This window comes from Macaca nemestrina, chromosome X, assembly GCF_043159975.1.
Source record: "Macaca nemestrina isolate mMacNem1 chromosome X, mMacNem.hap1, whole genome shotgun sequence".
In the NCBI taxonomy this organism is placed as follows: Eukaryota; Metazoa; Chordata; class Mammalia; order Primates; family Cercopithecidae; genus Macaca; species Macaca nemestrina.
The window spans coordinates 105,970,670-105,991,823 of NC_092145.1; the positions used below are offsets into that span (position 1 = coordinate 105,970,670).

The 21,154-nt window shown below is 48.6% G+C and overlaps 1 protein-coding gene across 3 annotated transcripts in view; it reads right to left on the minus strand.

The window, feature by feature from the left end:
• LOC105493777 (G protein nucleolar 3 like) overlaps positions 1 to 21,154 on the minus strand; it is a 40,875-nt gene that overhangs the window by 9,818 nt on the left and 9,903 nt on the right. For all 3 annotated transcript variants that reach the window (XM_011761668.2, XM_011761671.2, XM_011761670.3), the window contains exons 3-14: positions 18,550 to 18,611; positions 17,441 to 17,548; positions 16,286 to 16,402; positions 14,640 to 14,723; positions 14,335 to 14,470; positions 13,358 to 13,461; positions 8,381 to 8,525; positions 5,742 to 5,829; positions 5,048 to 5,222; positions 4,816 to 4,958; positions 4,364 to 4,500; positions 2,096 to 2,223 (exon numbers count right to left, since the gene is read on the minus strand). In XM_011761668.2, coding sequence (XP_011759970.1) covers positions 2,096 to 2,223; positions 4,364 to 4,500; positions 4,816 to 4,958; positions 5,048 to 5,222; positions 5,742 to 5,829; positions 8,381 to 8,525; positions 13,358 to 13,461; positions 14,335 to 14,470; positions 14,640 to 14,723; positions 16,286 to 16,402; positions 17,441 to 17,548; positions 18,550 to 18,611 — 1,427 coding nt within the window. The remainder of the gene's footprint in view (positions 1 to 2,095; positions 2,224 to 4,363; positions 4,501 to 4,815; positions 4,959 to 5,047; positions 5,223 to 5,741; positions 5,830 to 8,380; positions 8,526 to 13,357; positions 13,462 to 14,334; positions 14,471 to 14,639; positions 14,724 to 16,285; positions 16,403 to 17,440; positions 17,549 to 18,549; positions 18,612 to 21,154) is intronic.

The window sequence follows — 21,154 nt, forward strand, 5'->3', positions numbered from 1 at the left end:
TGACTGAACACTAGAAAAACATAGAGCACACCTGAGTACCAAAAATGGTGTCTGTCTCTGGCCAGGCGCAGTGGGTCACACCTGTAATCCAAACACTTTGGGAGGCCAAGGAGGGCAGATCACTTGGGGTCAGGAGTTCGAGACCAGCCTGGTCGACATAGCTGGGTCCTGGACCACATGCTGCTGACCGCCCTTGCCCAGAGAACTCCTCAGCTTTCAAGACATGACATGATAGGGTTTGGCTGTGTCCCCACCCAAAAATCTAATCTTGAATTGTAAACCCCATAATTCCCATAATCCCTACGTGTCAAGGCAGAGACTAACTGGAGGTAATTGAATCATGGGGGTGGTTTCCCCCACGCTCTTATCGTGATAGTGGGTTCTCATGAGACCTGATGGTTTTATGTGTTTGGTAGTTCCTCCTGTGTTCATTCTCCTTCCTGCCACCTTGTAAAGAAGATGCCTTGCTTCCCCTTCACCTTCTGTCATGGTTGTAAGTTTCCTGAGGCCTCCCCAGCTGTGCTGAACTGAGTCAATTAAACCTCTTTCCTTTATAAAGGACCCAGTCTCGGGCAGTTCTTTACAGCAGTATGAAAATGGACTAATACTTGAGCAAGACTTCCTTGACCCACAGGTAGTACAGGTTAGGGTCCTTGGATCCATGCTGTCCCAACCTCGACCCCTATCCACACCCTATGAGTCTCCATCACAGTGCGGATGTCTGTGTCTGAAACCCACTAAAATATGAACCCCTCAAGGGTAGAGATGGGGGATGGACTGGCAGAAGACGAGGCTGAAAAAACCTCTAGGAGTCATCACATCATGCCCTGCAGATCTTGAACAGCAGGTCACAGGCATATGGACTTGATCGTGTAGGTGTTGGGGAGCCATGAAATGAGTTTAAGCAGGGGAGGTGACATGGTCAGATTGGGCCATTAGAAATCATGGGACACGACCAGGTGCAGTGGCTCATGCCTGTAATCCCAGCACTTTGGGAGTCCAAGGCAGGTGGATCACCTGAGGTCAGGAGTTCAAGACGAGCCTGGCCAACATAGTGAAACCCCATCTCTACAAAAAAAAAAAAAAATTAGCCAGACATGGTGGCGGGCACCTGTAGTCCCAGCTGCTCGGGAGGCTGAGGCAGAAGAATTGCTTGAACCCAGGAGGTGGAGGTTGCAGTGAGCTAAGATCACGGCACTGCACTTCAGCCTAGGCGGCAGAGCGAGTCTCCGTCTCAAAAAAAAAAAAGAAAGAAAGAAAAGAAAGAAAAGAAAAGAAAAGAAAGGAAAAGAAAAGAAAGAAAGAAAAAGAAACCAACCAACCAACCAACCAACCAACCAACCTTGGGACATACGTCCAAGTAAATGAGGGCTGGAAGTTTAGTTTAGGGTTACAGGAATGGTACGGATGAAAAGGATGAAAAGCTTGTCAAAAGATTTAGGAGGGAGAAGACATAGGTCTTGGTGACTGACAGAGTATAAGATCCCAGGCCAGGCGTGGTGGCTCATGCCTGCAATCCTAGCACTTTGGAAGGCCAAGGCAGGCAGATCACCCAAGGTCAGAGGTTCGAGACCAGCCTGGCCAACATAGCAAAACCCTGTCTCTACTAAAAATACAAAAATTAGCCGGGCATCGTGGCGCATGCCTGTAATCCCAGCTAATTGGGAGGCTCAGGCAGGAGAATCACGTGAACCTGGGAGGAGGAGGTTGCAATGAGCCGAGATCACGGCACTGCACTGCAGTCTGGGTGACAGAGTGAGACTCTGTCTCAAAAGAAAAAAAAAAAAAAAAAAAAATCCTGGTACTAGTTAGGGAGAAGAAAGAGTCATTTGCAAGTTGGACAACTGGGTGGCTAGACAGTGATACCTATTCTATGGGCTAGAACCAGGGCTGGGAAAGCTGCCTTAGAGAGCATGCCTGCTTCCTGGACCTGTCATTGCTTGGTAAAGGATGCACTAGGCCAGGCATCCAGAAGCCCACAGGCAGCAAGTGAACCACCCACATCTCACCACACGAAAGGCAAGTAAAAGGGACTGACCACTTCCCAGAGCCCTGGGGAGAGAAGAGGGTTGCCATGAACAAAGATGACAGGTACCTTATACACGGTGGTTTTATTTTCAATGGCATCTGCTATTTTCGTCATCGGAGAATGGAGCAACTTGATCTCCATTTCAAGTGGGGCCGTGTCACCCAACAGCTCATCAGATTCTCCAGCGGCCAAGCCTTTAACACAACCAACACCACTGTCAGGGCCCTGGCTAGCCTCTGTAGCCAGCCCCCCTGGTCAGGCCTCAGTGAAAAGGATACACAGATGCTTCCCAGGGAAGTTAGGTGCAGGAACTTTTCACTCCTGCTGAGAGGCCACATGACTAAGAATTAAACGCATGGGTTTTGCAGTAGGACATTCACTTGCTGGGAGCTGGACTCAGAGCTTCAGCTTTCTCATTTGGAAAATGGGAATTCCACAAGCCCTCTTCACACTGGGCTGCTGTGAGACATGGCAGATGTCTGTAATGCTCTGGCCCAAGATGCTGCTCTGTAAATGGCAGGCACTGGGATTCCCTCCCCAGGACCAGACTTTCTCCTCCTCTCTCTGGTCCCTTGCCTGGAGCTGGCCTCTACTGCAACCCTCAGATGTGCCCACTGCCCTGTGCCCCACTACCCTTATGCCTGCTTGTATAATTTTGCCCCTATTCCCTACACTTGGCCTTCTAATCCCTACTCACCCTTCAAGATCCAGCACTAGGGCCACCTCCTCCAGAAAACGCTCACCACTAACCTGTTCCTCACTGTCTTCTCAATTTCTCAGACCTCAATCTTTTGCCAAAATGCATTCTCAGTGATGGAGCACCTCTTGCCCTCACATCCAGCCAGGGTCAAACATCATCATAAGAACGTAAGCTCAAACCCTTCTCAACTGCCCTACTTAACAGGGGAGGAAACTAAGGCCAGGTGCAGTGGCTCATGCCTGTAATCCCAGCACTTTGGGAGGCCAAGGCAGGTGGATTGCTTGAAGCCAGGAGTTCGAGACCAGCCTGGCCAACTTGGCAAAACCCCATCTCTACTAAAAATAAAAAAATTAGCCAGGCATGGTGGTGCACACCTCTAGTCCCAGCTACTCAGGCGGCTGAGGCACAAGAATCACTTGGCCCCAGGAGGCAGAGATTGCAGTAAGCCCAGATCATACCACTGCACTCCAGCCTGGGCAACAAAGCAAGACTCTGCCTCAAAAAAAAAAGAAGAAGAAGAAGAAGAAACAAATTCAGACAGGGGGATGACCTGCCCAAAGCCACATGGGAAAACTAGAAAGCAGGCAAGTCCTCTTAACCTCGTGTGTAATACAAGGACACTAAAAGACCCAGAGAAGGAAAACTACTGGACCTCAAGAGAAAAAAATAGAGTATCTAGAAGCCAGGCTAGCCAAGGCTTCCTCAACTACCCCATAATGTCTACAGACAAGCCCAGAGGGCACTGGATACCTTCCTTAGGCAGTGTAGAGAATGAAGCAGGGAGCCACAAGCCAGGGCTGCAGAGAGTAGTATCTGAGGAGAGCAAACATTCTCAGGAGTTTCTGAGAGTCACATCTCTGCTCCCCAGCAAATAAGCATCTTAATAAAAACTAACATTTACTGAGCATCTATTTACTAAATGCCAGGCACTGTTGTTCTAAATGTCTTTTACGTATTAAATAAATCCTCATAACTACCTTATCGGGTGGACTTATTGTCTCCATTTTACAGATAACATCATTGAGACAAAGAAGTGAAGTAATTTGTTTAGCATCACACAGTAAAAAGGAAACAAAGCTCGGATTTGAATCCAGGCAGTCTATACTTTTGGACACCCAGCTCCTCTGAGCTGGAAGAGTCTTCAACAGGGCAGCAGAACCGGGTCAAAGGCACCTCTGCTGATATCCTTTGGCAAATATCAGCTTTCTGTGACTTGGGTACCTTATTCACCAATGGGAGTAAGAAAGAAAATCTAGAAATGGACCTGAAATGGTTGTGAAAAAGCCTAAGGCAACATTAGAGAGTTTTTGAGAGAACATCTCAGTCCATTCCAGGTCCCAAGAGACAGGAATGGAGCCTCACATTTCCAGAGCACCTCAGTGGGCACCAGGTACCTTCTTTCGTATTTACCAAAAGCTCGCAACCACCCTCCCCCCACCCCCCACCCTCCCTGCCAGGGCCAGATTAGAATTCCCCACCTTGCAGGAAAAGAAATTAGGCCTCGAGCTGCTTAAGCAACTTGCCCAAAGCCCAAGTAGGGCCAAGGAAGCGGGAGGTCAAACATGGGATTTGCTGTCAGGTCTGCGTCGCCCCACTAGTGCAAGACCAAGTGGACCCACCCTGCCCACACTTACATTCCATGGTGTCTTCATTGGCCTGCTCAGTATCCTCGATATCAAAGACCTCGGTCATTTCCTTAACAATCTCAGCACTGAGATGGGTGGGCAGAGTGTGAGTGGGTGGTGGTGGTATATAGAAGCTAATCTTCCCGCTGCATTGGGAAATAGGGGAGATTAGTGGTGCTGTCACTGAGAGAACCAATGACAATCCAAGAGACGATGAGTTTGTAGGCCAGAAACAGCAAGGGAACAAGAAAACCCAGACAGTGGCTTCTGAACAAGAAGGAGTTGAGTTGCTGGATAATCACTGGGCATAAAGTCTTGAGCAGGACATGACCTGGCACCTTGGCCATCCTCTGCCCCAAGACCCAGGAAGTCAAGCTGCCCCAACGGCAATGAGCACAGATGAGCCTTTGTGGAGCCAGGCTCCCAGTGGGCCTCACCCTTACCCCTAACCTCCTCCTCACCTCACCCAGTCAGCTAGGACAGCTTTGGCCGCCTGTTCCTGACTGTATAAGCCTCCCTTCTTCTTCTTCCCCAAACGGTGGGCCACTGCCGTAAGAAAGTGCTCAGTGGTCTGGAACCCAGAGACGCCATAATAGTTGGAAATCTGGTGACGGGAGGAAGGAGAGAAGTCATGAGGAAGAATGAAGGGCCCTTGGAGTAGGGCAGGGCATCGGCCAGGGCTCTGCTGCAGACCTCCTCCAGGTTGCAGCGCTGCAGGATGGTCTCCACTGGGGTCACAGGGTCTGCCAGCTTCTGCACGTGGACGCAGTTACGCAAGATGGTGCCCACCTCTGAGTTGGGCCCTGGGACAATGCCTGGAGCATCCAGCAGCCGGATGAACTTGTCCAGGTAGACCTCCTGCATGAATCTGGGGGCAGGGAAGAAGAAAGACCGGATGTGGCTGGCATCGTACAGGCCCCAATCACGAAGATGGGTCTGGGATGTGGGGGTGTAAAGGAGTGAGGGGAAGGTGTTATTAGAGATGAAGGTGGAGAGATGTAGAGCTGGAGGAGGGGTGACTGGGGCTCTACAGACTTGAGGCTAATTCTAATCTAGCATCTGCCACTGGGGACTGAGCTGCAGGACCCTTGGGCAAGCTTGACTCTCCAAGCCTCAGCTGCTTCATCCAGTCAACAGAGCTCCCATTAGTAGCCCAATCTTGCATGGTTATTCAGAAGCTTCAAGGCGCTAACCCGAACCACCCATCTGGGGACCTGCCTACACCTAGGATGTGTCAGGAAAATGAGGGCTATGAGACTCCTATGCCTGGGGAAAGCCTCAGGGGATGGTCCACGATAAGGAAAGGGACAGGGGCTGAAGGCATGGGAGTTGGGGGGAAATGGTAGGGTCAAGGAATTGTGGAGTAGGGGAGCAGGCAGGTGCTTACTTGGTAATTCCAGGAACAGCTCCCACGCTGCATGCGCGGCTGCGCTTCAGGCTATTGATTAGGCTGCTCTTCCCAACATTGGGAAGACCTACAAAGTAGCAGCAGATGGCTCAGGGCAGAAGAGGCCCTCGGGAACACTCAGGCCAGCCTGTGTGAGGGAGGCCCAGCCAGGGGCAGTAACCAGGCCATGGGGAAACCAAAAAATTGAGCCTGGCCTCCTCCCTTCCCACCCCGGGCCCTGACAAAGCCCCTATAGGGCCTTTCTACCTCTCCCCTCCATTTGTGAGCATGCTAGATAGGTATGTCCCTCTCTCTAGATGTGACACCAACCTCCCACCCACAATCAGCCAGGCAGAGGTCCTCAATGCAAGGCCTCAGTGGCACAATCCAACAGAAGGTGGACATCAAGAAATGTCTAAGAAACAGAGAACAACCTGTCTGGGTGTATCATTCCATGGATGGGGATGGAGGTCATCTCCAGATGCCAGTCTCTCTGTGCAGCTGTCTACCTGAGGTATGTATTTTGCTGTTTGGGCATCTGTCAGCCATTCTCAGCCTGTGGATGTCTTTGTGTTTCCCCTCACTGGGCCTCATTCTCACCGTTCTCTTTCTGTATGTGCTCAATTTACATGTGTGTACTATTGTCTCAAGCATATACTTGTTTCAACCCGAGAAAGCTGATTGCCTAAAGAAAAAAAAAGTATATGTCTAAGTATACCTCTCGTGCATGAAGCCTCTGCACACCTCTCTCCCCCCTCCCTCTCTCTAGGTCATTCTCATTCTAAATATCGCCATGCATGGAAGTCTCTGCATCTCTCTCTCTCTCTCTCTCTCTCTGTCATTCCCATTCTCAGTATCACCACTTTTTCCTCTTCCTGTCTCTCCCACTCAGTCTCTTTCTCTATCTTATCTTTGTTTCTCTCTGTGCCTCTGTATCGAAGTACCTCTCTCTCTGCCAATTTGTCTGTCTCTCATTCTGGCCATTGTTCTTTTCTGATTCTCTCCACCCCACCAATTCTGCCTCTATTTATAATTCCCTCCATGCCAACTCCTCTCAGCCTCTGTCCACGCTCCTTATCTCTGTGGGCTGGTCACTTCGTGGGTGCCTCTCTGTATGTGTCTCACGGTGTCTCTTCTACTCTCTCCCTGTCTGCGCCTCCTTAACCTCCTCTCTGTATGTCTCTATTTCTCTCTGTACAGGTACACATATCTCCCTCGTCGTGACATGTCTGTGTATTTGTGTCCCTCTGTGACTCTGGGTACGTGATTATGTTCAAGGGTCAAAGTGTATGTGGGCACATGTGTGTCTTTTCTTTGAGACAGAGTCTCGTTCTGTTGCCCAGGCTGGATCTCAACAGTGGCATGATCTCAACTCATTGTAACCTCCACCTCCCAGATTCAAGCTATTCTCCTGCCTCGGCCTCCTGAGTACCTGAGATTACAGATGCCCGCCACCACACCCAGCTAATTTTCGTGTTTTTAGTAGACGTGGGGTTTTGCCATGTTGGCCATGCTGGTCTCAAACTCCTGACCTCAAGTGATCTGTGCACCTCAGCCTCCCAAAGTGCTGGGGCTACAGGCATGAATGAGCTGCCACATCCGGCCCTCCTTGTGGTTCTATGTGCATTGAGGGAGCGGCACTGGGGTGGGTGTGTGGGGGAAGGGCTTGGTCTGCATGCATTTTGACTCTGGCTCTGTCTCTCTAGATGTGCCTCCTCTGGATCTCTGGGTCTGTAGCGTGGGTCTGTGTATGTGTTTGTGGATCTGTATGTGTAAGAGCTATGTGTATGTGTTCCTCTGTATCTACAGCCTTGTCCAGTCTGCTTCCATGTATCTCTCTCTCTGAATCTGTCTCTATCCCTGTAGTGTGTTTGTCTCTCTCATTCTTTCTTTAGGAATACATCTGCCTCTCTACATACATGGGTTATCTCTGCCCTTCCTATGTCTCCCTCAGCAGATCTCTGTATGCATGTCTGTCTCTATGTCCCTTTTGGTGTTTCTGATTGTATCTCCCTCTTTGCATGCCTCCATCATGTAAATTTGTCTCCTCTTTCCATTCCCCACCAACCCTGCCATCTGGCTTCCCAGTGCGTTCTCTGTGTCTTCTTCTGTATCTATCCCGGTATGCATACCTATACCCTCTCAGTGTCTAGCTCTCTCTCCAATGTCTTTCTCACGTGGCTTCACATTCTCTCTCTGGTCATCTATCTCTGCCTCTCTCAATTTCCCTACTCCATTCCCATCATTCCTCCCTCAGGAACCTGTGTTCCAGAAAGGCCTAGGTTTGATCCTCAGCTCTGCCTTGTCTTGCACAAGGCTGGGCAACAAAAGTCCCTTTGTCCTTCTCTGGGCCTCACTCAGAATTCTCATCTGTAAAAGGTAGATGGTCACCCCACCCTCCCACAGCTCTGATAGGATGAGATAGTGCCAACTCCAAGCCTGGCACCCTGCATTTGCTCCATGGATCTAATATTCAATACACAGTGATGCCCACCCATCCAAGTTACAAGTCATGAAACCCTTCCTGAACCACTCCTCTCTTCCCCTAAAAGACAACGAAGCTCCCAGGATCCTTTCCCCCAGTGAAGTGTCCGCCCAAGAAAGAAGCCTGGGCCCCATGACCACCCAGCAGGTCTTACCCACAACACCCACACGAATGTGGGTGCGCACTTCCCCAAGGCGGCAATAGTTCCCCAGAACCCTCATGAGGTTTTCAGCTCCAAAGCAGGCTTTGCTTTTCAGCAGTGACTCAGAGGCCTGATCTACTGGTACGCTGCAACGATTCTGGAAAAGAAAAATGAATATTAAAGAGACATCAGGTGGTAGATGAGGTCTGAGCCCAGATTTAACTTTCAGGGCCTCCCTATGATCACTGAGCTCCTCAGCCTGAAACTGAAGGCTTCTCACACAGATCTTGAACACGTGTCACTTCCCCATTCCCCTCCACTGTCTTTGTGTCGCCAGTCTTCTCTGCCCCTGCCTCTGCCTGGACACATGTCACTTGCCTCCCTTGGCAGTGGCCGGATGGCATCCTGGCTCTAGATAGGGCAGGTTTGAGCTCCAGGTCTACTTCTCACAGGCCTATGTCCAGCAAAGCCTGCTTCCCTTCTCCAGGCCCTGTGTGCACAACAGGGATGCCCACCCTCCCTGCCTACGCAGGGATGAGCGGGAGCCTGGCCCACAGCCTACCCTCCCTCAATTCCTCACACATGACAAGGCCATCCCAACCTTTACTCCTGATGCCACCTCTTTACTCCTGATGCCACCTCCTCTGCCCAGAATTTCCTCCCTCCTCTTCCCTTACTTTTTTTCTTTGAGACAGAGTCTTACTCTGTCACCCAGGCAGGAGTGTGGTGGCACAATCTTGGCTCACTGCAACGTCCACCTCCTGGGTTCAAACGATTCTCATGCCTCAACCTTCCGAGTAGCTGGGACTACAGGCACGCACCACCACACCCGGCTAATTTTTGTATTTTTAGTAGAGACAGGGTTTCGCCATGTTGGTCAGGCTGGTCTCAAACTCCTGGCATCAAGCAGTCTGCCCACCTTGGCCTCCCAAGGTGCTGGGATTACAGGCGTGAGGCACCGCGCCCAGCCACAGAATTGTTTCCAATATCACAAAATTGGAACTAGCCTATATATCCACCAATAAGAAAGAGGTTAAAAAGCTATATCCTAAAAGTGGAATACAAATGAAATACAGCTGTTAGAAAAAGTGACTTCTGGGCCGGGCGCGGTGGCTCAAGCTTGTAATCCCAGCACTTTGGGAGGCCGAGACGGGCGGATCACGAGGTCAGGAGATCGAGACCATCCTGGCTAACACGGTGAAACCCCGTCTCTACTAAAAAGTACAAAAAACTAGCCGGGCGAGGTGGCGGGCGCCTGTAGTCCCAGCTACTCGGGAGGCTGAGGCAGGAGAATGGTGTAAACCCAGGAGGCGGAGCTTGTAGTGAGCCGAGATCCGGCCACTGCACTTCAGCCTGGGCGACAGAGCGAGACTCCGTCTCAAAAAAAAAAAAAAAAAAGAAAAAGTGACTTCTGGCCGGGTGCTATGGCTCATGCCTGTAATCCAGCACTTTGGGAGGCCAAGGCAGACGGATCACTTGAGGTCACAAGTTTAAGACCAGCCTGGCCAACATGGCAAAACCACGTCTCTAAAAATACAAAAATTAGCTGGGCATGGTGGCATGCGCCTGTAATCCCAGCTACTTGGGAGGCTGAGGCAGGAAAATCGCTTGAACCCAGGAGGCAGAGGTTTGCAGTGACCCAAGACTGCACCAGTGCACACCAGCCTGGGCGATAGTGAGACGTCACCTCAAAAAAGAAAAAAGAAAAAAAAAAAGAAAGAAAAGAAAAGGCAGCAGCTTCTATTTTTGCCATCAAAAAGGCCAAGAAGCTGGGCATGGTGGCTCACACCTGTAATCCCAGCACTTTGGGAAGCTGAAGCGTGGATCACTTGAGGTCAGGAGTTCAAGATCAGCCTGACCAACATGGTGAAACCCTGTCTCTACTAAAAATACAAAATTAGCCAAGCGTGGTGGCGCATGCCTGTCATCCCAGCTACTTGGGAGGCTGAGGGAAGAGAATTGCTTGAACCTGGGAGGCAGAAGTTGCAGTGAGCCGAGATCGTGCCATTCCACTCCGGCCTGGGCAACAAGAGCGAAACTCCATCTCAAAAAAAATTAAAGTGAAAATTTTAAAAAGGCCAAGAAAATGTAAATAAGGTATCATGTTTCTGAAAAGTTTAACAGTTTAATGCTATCAAATGTTGCCAAGGGTGCAGGAAAAGAGGCCCTCTCACGCATTCATCTACCCCACTGGTGGGAGTATAAATTGGTACAGCCATCATGGAGGGCGATTCATCAGTGTATAGGTAAAGGTAAAATGCAGAAAGGCTATGACCCAGCCACTCCCTTTCTCTACCTCACCTACAAACACACACCTGCCCATGTGCCAAGGAGACACATGCAAGGGTATTTGCAGAAGCCCAGGTTATAACGATAAAAAACTGGAAACTAATTGTATTCAGCATCAAAAAGGCACATGTCTATAGAAAGATGTCCAAGAGAAAAAAAACTAAGCCACAGAATGATATACATAATACTTCCAAACAGTATTCCCTCTTTATATATACACTTCTATGTATATCCAAAGCACAGAATAACGTTTGGAAGAAGGCCGAGTGCAGTGGCTTACGCCTGTAATCTCCACACTTTGGAAGGCTGAGATGGGAGGGTCACTTGAGGCCAGGAGTTTGAGACCAGAGTGGTCAACAAAGCAAGACCCCCATCTCTACAAAAATATAAAAGATAAAAATTAGCCTGGCATGGAGGCATGCACCTATAGTCCAAGGTACTCAGGAGGCTGAGGCAGGAGGATGTCTTGAGCCTAGGAGTTTGAGACTTCAATGAGCTATCATCACACCACTGCACTGAGGCCTGGATGACCAATTGAGACCCTGTATCTAAAATAAAGTCTGGAAGAATACATACCAAACTGTCAATGGTAGTTACCTCTGGGCATGAATAAAGAGACTAGAATTAGGGAGACTGGTGAAAAGGTATTTAAGCTTTATCTGTAGTTAATTTTATTTTTTCTACTTTATTTTTTTTTATTTTTTTTTTTTTGAGACGGAGTCTCGCTCTGTCGCCCAGGCTGGAGTGCAGTGGCCGGATCTCGGCTCACTGCAAGCTCCGCCTCCCGGGTTCACGCCATTCTCCTGCCTCAGCCTCCCGAGTAGCTGGGACTACAGGCGCCCACCACCTCGCCCGGCTATTTTTTTGTATTTTTTTTAGTAGAGACGGGGTTTCACCGTGTTAGCCAGGATGGTCTCGATCTCCTGACCTCGTGATCCACCCGTCTCGGCCTCCCAAAGTGCTGGGATTACAGGCTTGAGCCACCGCGCCCGGCCTCTACTTTATTTTTTAATAAGTTTAACATCCAATGCAAAATTGAAAAAAATGTCCCTTAGTATCCAATTTCTCTCCCAGAAGCAATCAGTTTCTGTATTAATATTTTACAATGAATACATATTTCTCTATTAATGATATAACTGGTAAGAACTGTGATTTGTTTCAAAGAGAAAAATGACTGGAGGTATATGTATTTTTTAAAGTTAACAAGTAGTTGGTTGTGCACAGTGGCTCACACCTACAATCCTAGCATGTTGGGAGGCCAAGGCTGGTGGATCACCTGAGGTCAGGAGTTCGAGACCAGCCTGGCCAACATGGTGAAACCCCATCTCTACTAAAAAAAAAAAAAAATAAGGCCGGGCGCGGTGGCTCAAGCCTGTAATCCCAGCACTTTGGGAGGCCGAGACGGGCGGATCACGAGGTCAGGAGATCGAGACCATCCTGGCTAACACAGTGAAACCCCGTCTCTACTAAAAAATACAAAAAACTAGCCGGGCGAGGTGGCGGGCGCCTGTAGTCCCAGCTACTCGGGAGGCTGAGGCAGGAGAATGGCGTGAACCCAGGAGACGGAGCTTGCAGTGAGCCGAGATCCGGCCACTGCACTCCAGCCTGGGCGACAGAGCGAGACTCTGTCTCCAGAAAAAAAAAAAAAAAAAAAAATACAAAACTTAGCCACAATCCTAGCTACTCTGGAGGCTGAGGCACAAGAATCACTTGAACCCAGGAAGCAGAGATTGCAGTGGGCCGAGATAGTGCCACTGCACTCCAGCCTGGGTGACAAAGTGAGACTTTGTCTCAAAAAATAAAAAATAAAGTTAGACTGGGAGCAGTGGCCTGTAATCCCAGCAGTTTGAGAGGCCAAGGTGGGTAGATCACCTGAGGTCAGGAGCTTGAGCCCAACCTGGCCAACATGACGAAACCCCATCTCTACAAAAAATACAAAAATTAGCCGGGCATGGTGGCACGCGCCTATAGTCCCAGCTACTCAGGAGGCTGAGGCAGAAGAATTGCTTGAACCTGGTGGGGGCAGCGGTTGCGGTGAGCCAAGATCACGCCATTGCACTCCAGCCCGGGTGACAGAGTGAGACTCTGTCTCAAATAAATAAATAAATAAATAAACAAGTAGTTAACTGTATTTTACAAATTCTCCATAGACATTATGTTTTATCCTTACAACTGAAAAAAAAAGAAATGTTTCCTGAAGAGTGATAATATAGGAAGAAGTGAAGTGAAACTAATATTAAGAAGTCACCAGCCAGGCATGGTGGCTCATGCCTGTAATCCCAGCACATTGGGAGGCCAAGGCAGGTGGATCACCTGAAGTCAGGAGTTCAAGACAAGCCTGGTCAACATGGTGAAACCCCATCTCTACTAAAAATACAAAAATTAGCAAGGCATGGTGACGCGTGCTTATAATCCCAGCTACTTGGGAGGCTGAGGCAGGAGAGTCATTTGAACCCAGGAGGTGGAGGTTGCAGTGAGCCGAGATCGCGCCATTGCACTCCAACCTGGGCAACAAAAGTGAAACTCCGTCTCAAAAAAAACAAAAAGAAAAAAAAGTCTCTTGGTGGAGCAAAAAGCTCAAAGTTGAAGGCCCAGTTCTAATACTAAAGGGCTGGAGGTTCCAGTCCAAGTCACAACTCCCCCCAACTCTGGCCCCAAACTACCCTGAAAGCGGCTAGATGACCCTAGCCCCAGGCTTACCAGGTTTTTGACCTGATGCTGGGTACTGGCCTTGAAAGCCACAGTTGGCAACTCATTGCGAAGGTAATCCAGCCATTTCTCCACAACCTCCTTGGGGACCAGGTCTGGGGTAAATATAGGAACAGACGGGGCTGGTAAGCAGAACAACACCTCCATGGTTCCCTCCAAAGACACCTCCACCCATACCCAAAGCTAGGCCCACCTACCATCAACAGGTCTCTCGAATGGCCCTGTCATTCCCATCCAGTCCGCAGGTTGGAGTTAGAAAGAACAGTCTGGTCTATGGGTTGCGTTAACCCTCCCTGAGGGGGCCTCTGTTCCCTCAGGGAATGGACAAACTAGCTTTCTGGTCCCAAACGTTCTCTTTCCAAAACAGCGTCAGGAGCATCAGAGGCCTCCTAAATATTGTTTCCTATCCCCTCTCTGGGTCATTCTAGGTTGGGCCAAATGTCAAAGATAACCCTAACAAGAATGGCTATCATGTGTGAAGTACTGACCACCATGTACCAAGCATTTTATCATTACTTCTCTGTGAGGTTGGGATACTCATGGCCCATTTTACAGCTAGAGAAACGGGAGCTCTTGGAGGTGGCATGACTTATTCAGTGTCTCAGAGAAAAGAATCAGGACAGGTGAGGGGCCGAGCCCCAGACCTGAGTGACTCCTGAGCCCATGTGCTCCTCTGCCCCAGTCTGTGAGTTCCAGTATGAGGGAGGAGGAACTCTCCAAGGTTGTCCAATCACAGAGAAGGCTCAAAATGGCAAGAATAGGAGACTGAAAGGCAGACAGGCTTGGACTCCACACCTAACTTGTACTATACTCTGTGATACGGGCTTTGAAAATCAGAACAAAAATTTCTACTTTAAATGACTATTATGAGTATCACTGAGTTGCTGGGTTCAGTGTCTGGTCCAAGCTAGACGTTAAAGATGACCTGCCCACCTTCCCTGTCACACCCAATCCTGCCTAACACCCACCAATCTTGTTCAAGACCAGGACCAGCTTCTTGTTGCCTTGTGCTCGCAGGACAGCCTCCTCCATTTGGAAGCAGCGGCAGCCTAATGGGTCTCTGGCATCCAGGACTTCCAGAATCACATCAGAGTATTCCACCACCTGCAGGGCAGAGGACCAGGGGATAAGGGCAGGGAAAGGATAGGGTAGCAGTGACGCAGTCCCGTGAAACAAAAAGTCTCCATCTCAGTCAGGAAAAAACAGAAATGGAGAGGAAATGAGGCTGGACTGGAACCCTCCCCCGAAAGCCTGAAGAAATGGAACCCTGTACCTTACGGAACTCCTTGTAATAAGCCTTCCTTGTGGCCTCGTCATCCAGCTGAGGAAACATATTTAATTCCTGCAAAACTTCCTCCTAAAGGAGAAAAAAAAGAGAATGGTCCAGGGGAGGAGGGGGAGAGAGAGAGAAAGAGAAGCAGGGCTTTGGAAACTATAGGAGGCTTAAAAAATCATGTGAGTCCTGGCCATCAGAGAAATGCAAATCAAAACCGCAATGAGATACCATCTCACATCAGTTAGAATGGCGATCATTAAAAAGTCAGGAAACAACAGGTGCTGGAGAGGATGTGGAGAAATAGGAACACTTTTACACTGTTGGTGGGACTGTAAACTAGTTCAACCATTGTGGAAGACAGTGTGGCGATTCCTCAAGGATCTACAACTAGAAATACCATTTGACCCAGCCATCCCATTACTGGGTATATATCCAAAGGATTATAAATAATGTTACTATAAAGACACAGGCACACCTATGTTTACTGCAGCACTATTCACAATAGCAAAGACTTGGAACCAACCCAAATGTCCATCAATGATAGACTGGATTAAGAAAATGTGGCACATATACACCATGGAATACTATGCAGCCATAAAAAAGGGTGAGTTCATGTCCTTTGTAGGGACATGGATGAAGCTGGAAACCATCATTCTCAGCAAACTACCGCAAGGACAGAAAACCAAACACCGCATGTTCTCACTCATAGGTGGGAATTGAACAATGAGAACACTCGGACACAGGAAGGGGAACATCACACACCAGAGCCTGTCATGGGGTGGGGGGAGGGGGGAGGGATAGCATTAGGAGATACACCTGAATGACGAGTTAATGGGTACAGCACACTAACATGGCACATGGACACATATGTAACAAACCTGCACGTTGTGCACATGTACCCTAGAACTTAAAGTAAAATAATAATTTAAAAAAAAATCATGGGAGTCTCAGGCCACTAAAAAGTAGCTTTGACTAACCAATAAAGCTGGGAACTGGAAGAAAAATGGACAGAACCCCATGGTTCATGTGTGTGCCTATGTGTATGCCTGTGCTCAAGCACCAGGTGGAGACCTGAGTGTGCACATGGGTGTGAAAGGGAGGGATGGAAGAGGGAGGTGTGAAAAAAACAATCTATGAGGGACATAGGATGGGGGAGGCATACACACTGCATGTCAGAAAAGGGAGTATGAGCTGGCAAGTGTGTATTCTGTGTGTGAGACAAGAACATCTGCCAAAAAGGCAGCAAGAAGCCCCAGAAGGAAGACAACATTCCCTCACATATGCTCCTCTCTGTCTCTCAATCCTCTCCTCATACTCTCGCTCCCTCTGCCCCAACCCCGTCCCCTGGTCACATGTAACTCTCCCGGCCCCCGATCCCACCACCAGCCCCAGTCTTTAGGCTCAACCTTGGGAGAGAGGAGCTCTCCAGGGGTGTCCAGTCACAGGTAAGGCTCAAAATGGCCCTTTATCTCCCTCTATCCCTCCCTTCCTCCCTTTGACCATCCCCACGGTTTTCCATCGTCTCTACACTGATTCCCTTGTTCCCCTCCAACAACTTCACACCCTTCCTTCTTCCCTTTCACAGAAAAACGGCAAAAGATGCTTTGAGCAAACCTACCCAGGGGCAAGGACTGCACTCGTACCTTACGCTCAAACTCCTCCTGGCGTCTTAGGACATCCTGACAGTAGCTCTCGATGGTCCTGCGTTTTTGTCTTTCATGCTCCCGGGCAGCTTGTTGCTTCTCCCTCATCTCCTCAACCTAACAAGTGAACACACACTGGGACTGGAGCTGACTGGGTCTGCAGCCTAAGGGAGGGATGGGTGACAGACAGAGGAAATGGCACGACATGGCAGAGGTGGGAGGAGCAGGGTCCAGGGAGAGGGAAGATATGACAGCAGGAAATGAGGGTTTGAGAAGAAGAAAAAGAGAGATGAAGGGAAGAGTGGCAGAGAAAAATAAAAAGAGTATAAAAAGCAGAGAGAGAATGTATACTAGGCAGGTGGAACCACTTAAGACCAGAGATGGAAAGAAGTCAAGGTCTTGGGACGCTTCATCATTTAAAGATAAGGAAGAAGGCCGGGCAGGGTGGCTCACGCCTGTAATCTCAGCACTTTGGGAGGCCAAGGCAGGTGGATTACCTAAGGTCAGGAGTTCAAGACCAGCCTGACCAACATGGTGAAACCCCATCTCTACTAAAAACACAAAATTAGCCGGGCGCAGTGGTGTGCACCAGTAATCCCAGCTACTCAGGAGGCTGAGGCAGGAGAATCGCTTGAACCCGGGTGGTAAAGGTTGCAGTGAGCCGAGATCACACCATTGCACTCCAGCCGGGGCAACAAAGTGAAACTCTGTCTCAAAAAAAAAAGGATAAGAAAGAGGAAAAAGTGGCAAAAGAGACTGTCAGTGGCTAGTCAAAGAAGAAGAAAGACATCCAGGTGAGTGAGATGACAAGAAAGTCCACGTGCTTCAAAGAAAGCATGGCCTCAAATGCTGATAAGCATTCTGATAAGATGAGGGAAGAACACTATCCATGAATGTGATGTCAGGGAAGGCGCTGATGAGGCCAGCAGGGGTAGTGTCAGCAGAGCAGTGGAAACATAAGCCGGACAGCAATGGACTGGGTGGTGAGCAAATGGAGACATAAATCCAGTATCATGGTAACCTCCCTCTCTCCCGGCTTCCACAAATAGGCTCAACAACCCTAACAACTCTTGCCTTTGCCCTTCCATTCAACATTTCTGCAGACCTGGCATTCAAGGCAGGCCCTCTCTCTCCCCACCAAGGCAAAAAGCTTACCCTCTTCTTCTTTAATTCAGTCTCTCGATTGGCATGATCATTGGGGTGAACAAAATGAGGTACAGAGGGCACTTTGGAGGTTGCTTTCTTCCCATTTTGCTTTGCAGTCTGGCCACCACATAAGAGAAAAAAAAAACAGAGGTAATGAACCCATGGAAATCACCTCAAAAAGGCAGCAAGAAGCCCTAGAAGGAAGACAATATCCCCTCATAAATGCCCCTTCTATCTCTCAATCCTCTCATCCTCCCACTCCCAAGGTGAGCAGCAGGAGTTAAAGCTTCTCAGAGAAGTGTAGTTGTGGGGACAAAGAAAGGAGAGGTAGGCAAAAAGGGTTCCATCCCCAAAGATCTGCCTGTCTGGCTGGTAGAGCTCCTCTCTCCCATAGCCGGGAAGGGCAGCTGGGAAGGTTTCCCAAGGCCCAGGGAAAACCTTTCCAGACAAGTGACTCTCAAAAGAGTGGTCCTCAGACCAGCAGTAGCAGCAGCACCTGGGAGCTTGCTAGAAGAAATACAAATCATCGGATGCCATGCCAGACCTACTGAATCAGAAACTCTGAGGTGGGGCCCAGCAATCGATGTTTTCCCCCATCCTCCAGGTGATTCTAGAGGACTGGTTAAAGTTTGAGAGCTTCACCCACGCTAAACTGTGAGAACCCAAGCATTCTCTGGCCTATACCTTCTTCTCCTTGCTCTTTCCCAAGCCTTACTTACCCACACCTTTCCCAGCAGGACCAGGAGATCCGGGAACCAAAGATGATGTTTTGGCCTCCCTCTTCTCCATAAGAAACAGGGACTTGAGAATCAGACAGTCTCAAATCCCAGTTGTGTTACCTTGAACCTAGGAACTTTCTCACTGACAGTTTTCTCAACTAAAACATGGGGATAATGATAATCCCTACCAAGGTAAATCAAGCACGAAGCTGCATATGGCTTGGGAAAAATGCTGCTGATTCTCTGCTGTGGCCACCCAGAAAGGGAGGGAAAGCCAGATCCACTGACTCCAATGTGGCACTCTGTCCAGAGTCACCCAATATTTACTGGGTTTAGTGGGCCTCTCCCGGGACAAGCAACCTGCTCTTGACCTTCCCATCAACAACAGGCATGCCTTACCTGAGGGCAGGGCCAACTTATCTTCCTGTGGCCCTTGGAACCTTCACTTGGCTTTTTATTTTCTACAAAAGAAAAAAAAGAAAAGAGCCGTCATCTACCTACTCGATATTTGTTGACACCCGAATCAAGGCCAGGCCACACTGGGAACCTAGCTACGAAGCCTCAGATACCATGTCTGTCTAGATCCAGCACAAGACAAGAGATGCGGATGGCAGCAATAGTATTGGAGGAAGTACTGGATATAATGTTTGCAACATTATTTCATTGCAAACTCAAATAATTCTGAGACGAATTCTGTACAGAGAGTAACCTGAATGTGTGCTTGTGACTCCTCTTTCCCCCAGCCAGAGCTTCCTACTGGGGGCAACTCAACAAGTGCCAGGCTGAGGTGAGGGAGTTTTTTTAAGTGCCAGGCTGAGGTGAGGGAGTTGGCAGCATGAGAAGGTAATCTAAGGAGTCCCAGCCCACTAAGCCCAGGCAGATGCCCTCAGTATGTAGGGAAACAACTGTCCCTTCCTGCTGACCCTGCTCAGGCCATTGCCTCCAAAGGGACTTGACCCACGCAGCCAAAATGCTGCCGCCTCCCTCAGATACAAAAAGGAGAGATCTACCACTTCTCCAATCATGACTTAGCAAAGCCCAGGAACTTATGAGGCCTCTCCCCTTCTTCAATAAGAAGTCCCATCTCTCATCCCGTTCACAGTTGGCCTGTTAGAAAGAATGGCTCCCTTTAATTCTTACCACCTTCACAGGGGCTCAAGGAATTCCTACAGAGACAGGAGTTTCTAGAAGGTCAGGATATATACAAACAAATATATTATATGAGCAGCTCAAGAATACCACACAGAGAACAGGCTCCACAATCACATCAGTTGACTCCCACTGCAGAGTTAATGTAGGAAACAGAACTTAAATTCTACTGCAAATTCTTTTTTTTTTTTTTTGAGACCGACCCTTGCTCTATTGCCCAGGATGGAGTGCAGTGGTATGATCTGGGCTCACTGCAACCTCTGTCTCCCAGGTTCAAGCGACTCTCCTGCCTCAGCCTCCCAAATTCATATACAAAAATACGAATTTTTATATTTTTAGTAGAGACGGGGTTTTGCCATGTTAGCCAGGCTAGTCTCGAGCTACTGCAAATTCTTAAGGAGAATCAAGAAGATACTTCAAAGGAACTGTGTGAGAAAAAAAGATTTCCCAAAACTTGACACTGAATAAAAATTCAAAAGCCAGGTGCAGTGGCACATGCCTGTAGTCCCAGCTACATGGGAGGTTAAGGTAGGAGGATCCCTTGAGCCCAGGAGTTCTAATCCAGCCTGGGCAACATAGCAAGACTCCATTTCTCAAAAAAAATACACAAAAACTGGCCGGGCGCGGTGGCTCACGCCTGTAATCCCAGCACTTTGGGAGGCCGAGACGGGCGGATCACAAGGTCAGGAGATCGAGACCATCCTGGCTAACATGGTGAAACCCCGTCTCTACTAAAAATACAAAAAACTAGCCGGGCGAGGTGGCGGGCGCCTGTAGTCCCAGCTACTCCGGAGGCTGAGGCAGGAGAATGGCGTGAACCCGGGAGGCGGAGCTTGCAGTGAGCTGAGACCCGGCCACTGCACTCCAGCCTGGGCGACAGAGCGAGACTCCGTCTCAAAAAAAAAAAAAAAAAAAAAAAAAATACACAAAAACAGACTGCTCTAACAGTCAAAACGGAAGCTGGGCACATTGGCACCTGCCTGTTGCTAGCTGGGAGGCTGAGGCAAGAGGATCACTTGACCCTAGGAGTTCGAGAACAGCCTAGGCAACATAGTGAGACTCTGTCTCTTAAAAAAAATTCAATAGAAATAGTGAAAAACAAAAAAGACATCACTAACAATCAAATTAATAAGCTAGAAGACCAAAGGAGGGAGCTTACTTAGAGCAAAAATTCAAAGAAATGGAAATGATGAGCAAAAATATAAAAGAAAAAATGGACAATAGAGCCAAGAAAGCTAAAATCTAAACAACAGGAGTTCCTGAAAGAGAAAAGGGTACAAATGGAGAAGCAATAATTTTCTGAAATAACAGATGAAAGTTCCTTAAGTTGAACATAGGCTTGAGGTTTCAGATTGGACAGAAACAGGTAGCAACAAGATTAACAACCAAGGCTGGGCGCCATGGCTCACCCTGTCATCCCAGCATTTTGGGAGGCTGAAGTGGGAGGATCGCTTGACACCAGGAGTTTGAGACTAATCCAGGCAACATAGTGAGACCTCGTCTATACAAAAAAAAATTTTTAATTGGCCCAGTATGGCGGCGCGCACCTAGCTCTCAGGAAGCTGAGGCAGGAGGACGGGTTGATCCCAGGAGTTCAAAGTTACAGTGAGCTACGATGGCACCACTGCACTCCAGCCTGGACAACAGAGACCCTGCCTCAAAAAAAAAAAAAAAAAAAAAAGAAAAGAAAAAAAAAAAGATTAACAACCAAAAAGACATACCCTGAACATATCCTGATGAAATTTCTGAACTCCAAAGATAAAGAGAGAAAATTCTAACCAATAGATCACACTTACTATGTGAAGGTAACAAAAAGACATTTTCAGGTGAGCAAAGATTACCACCTGTCTTTTTT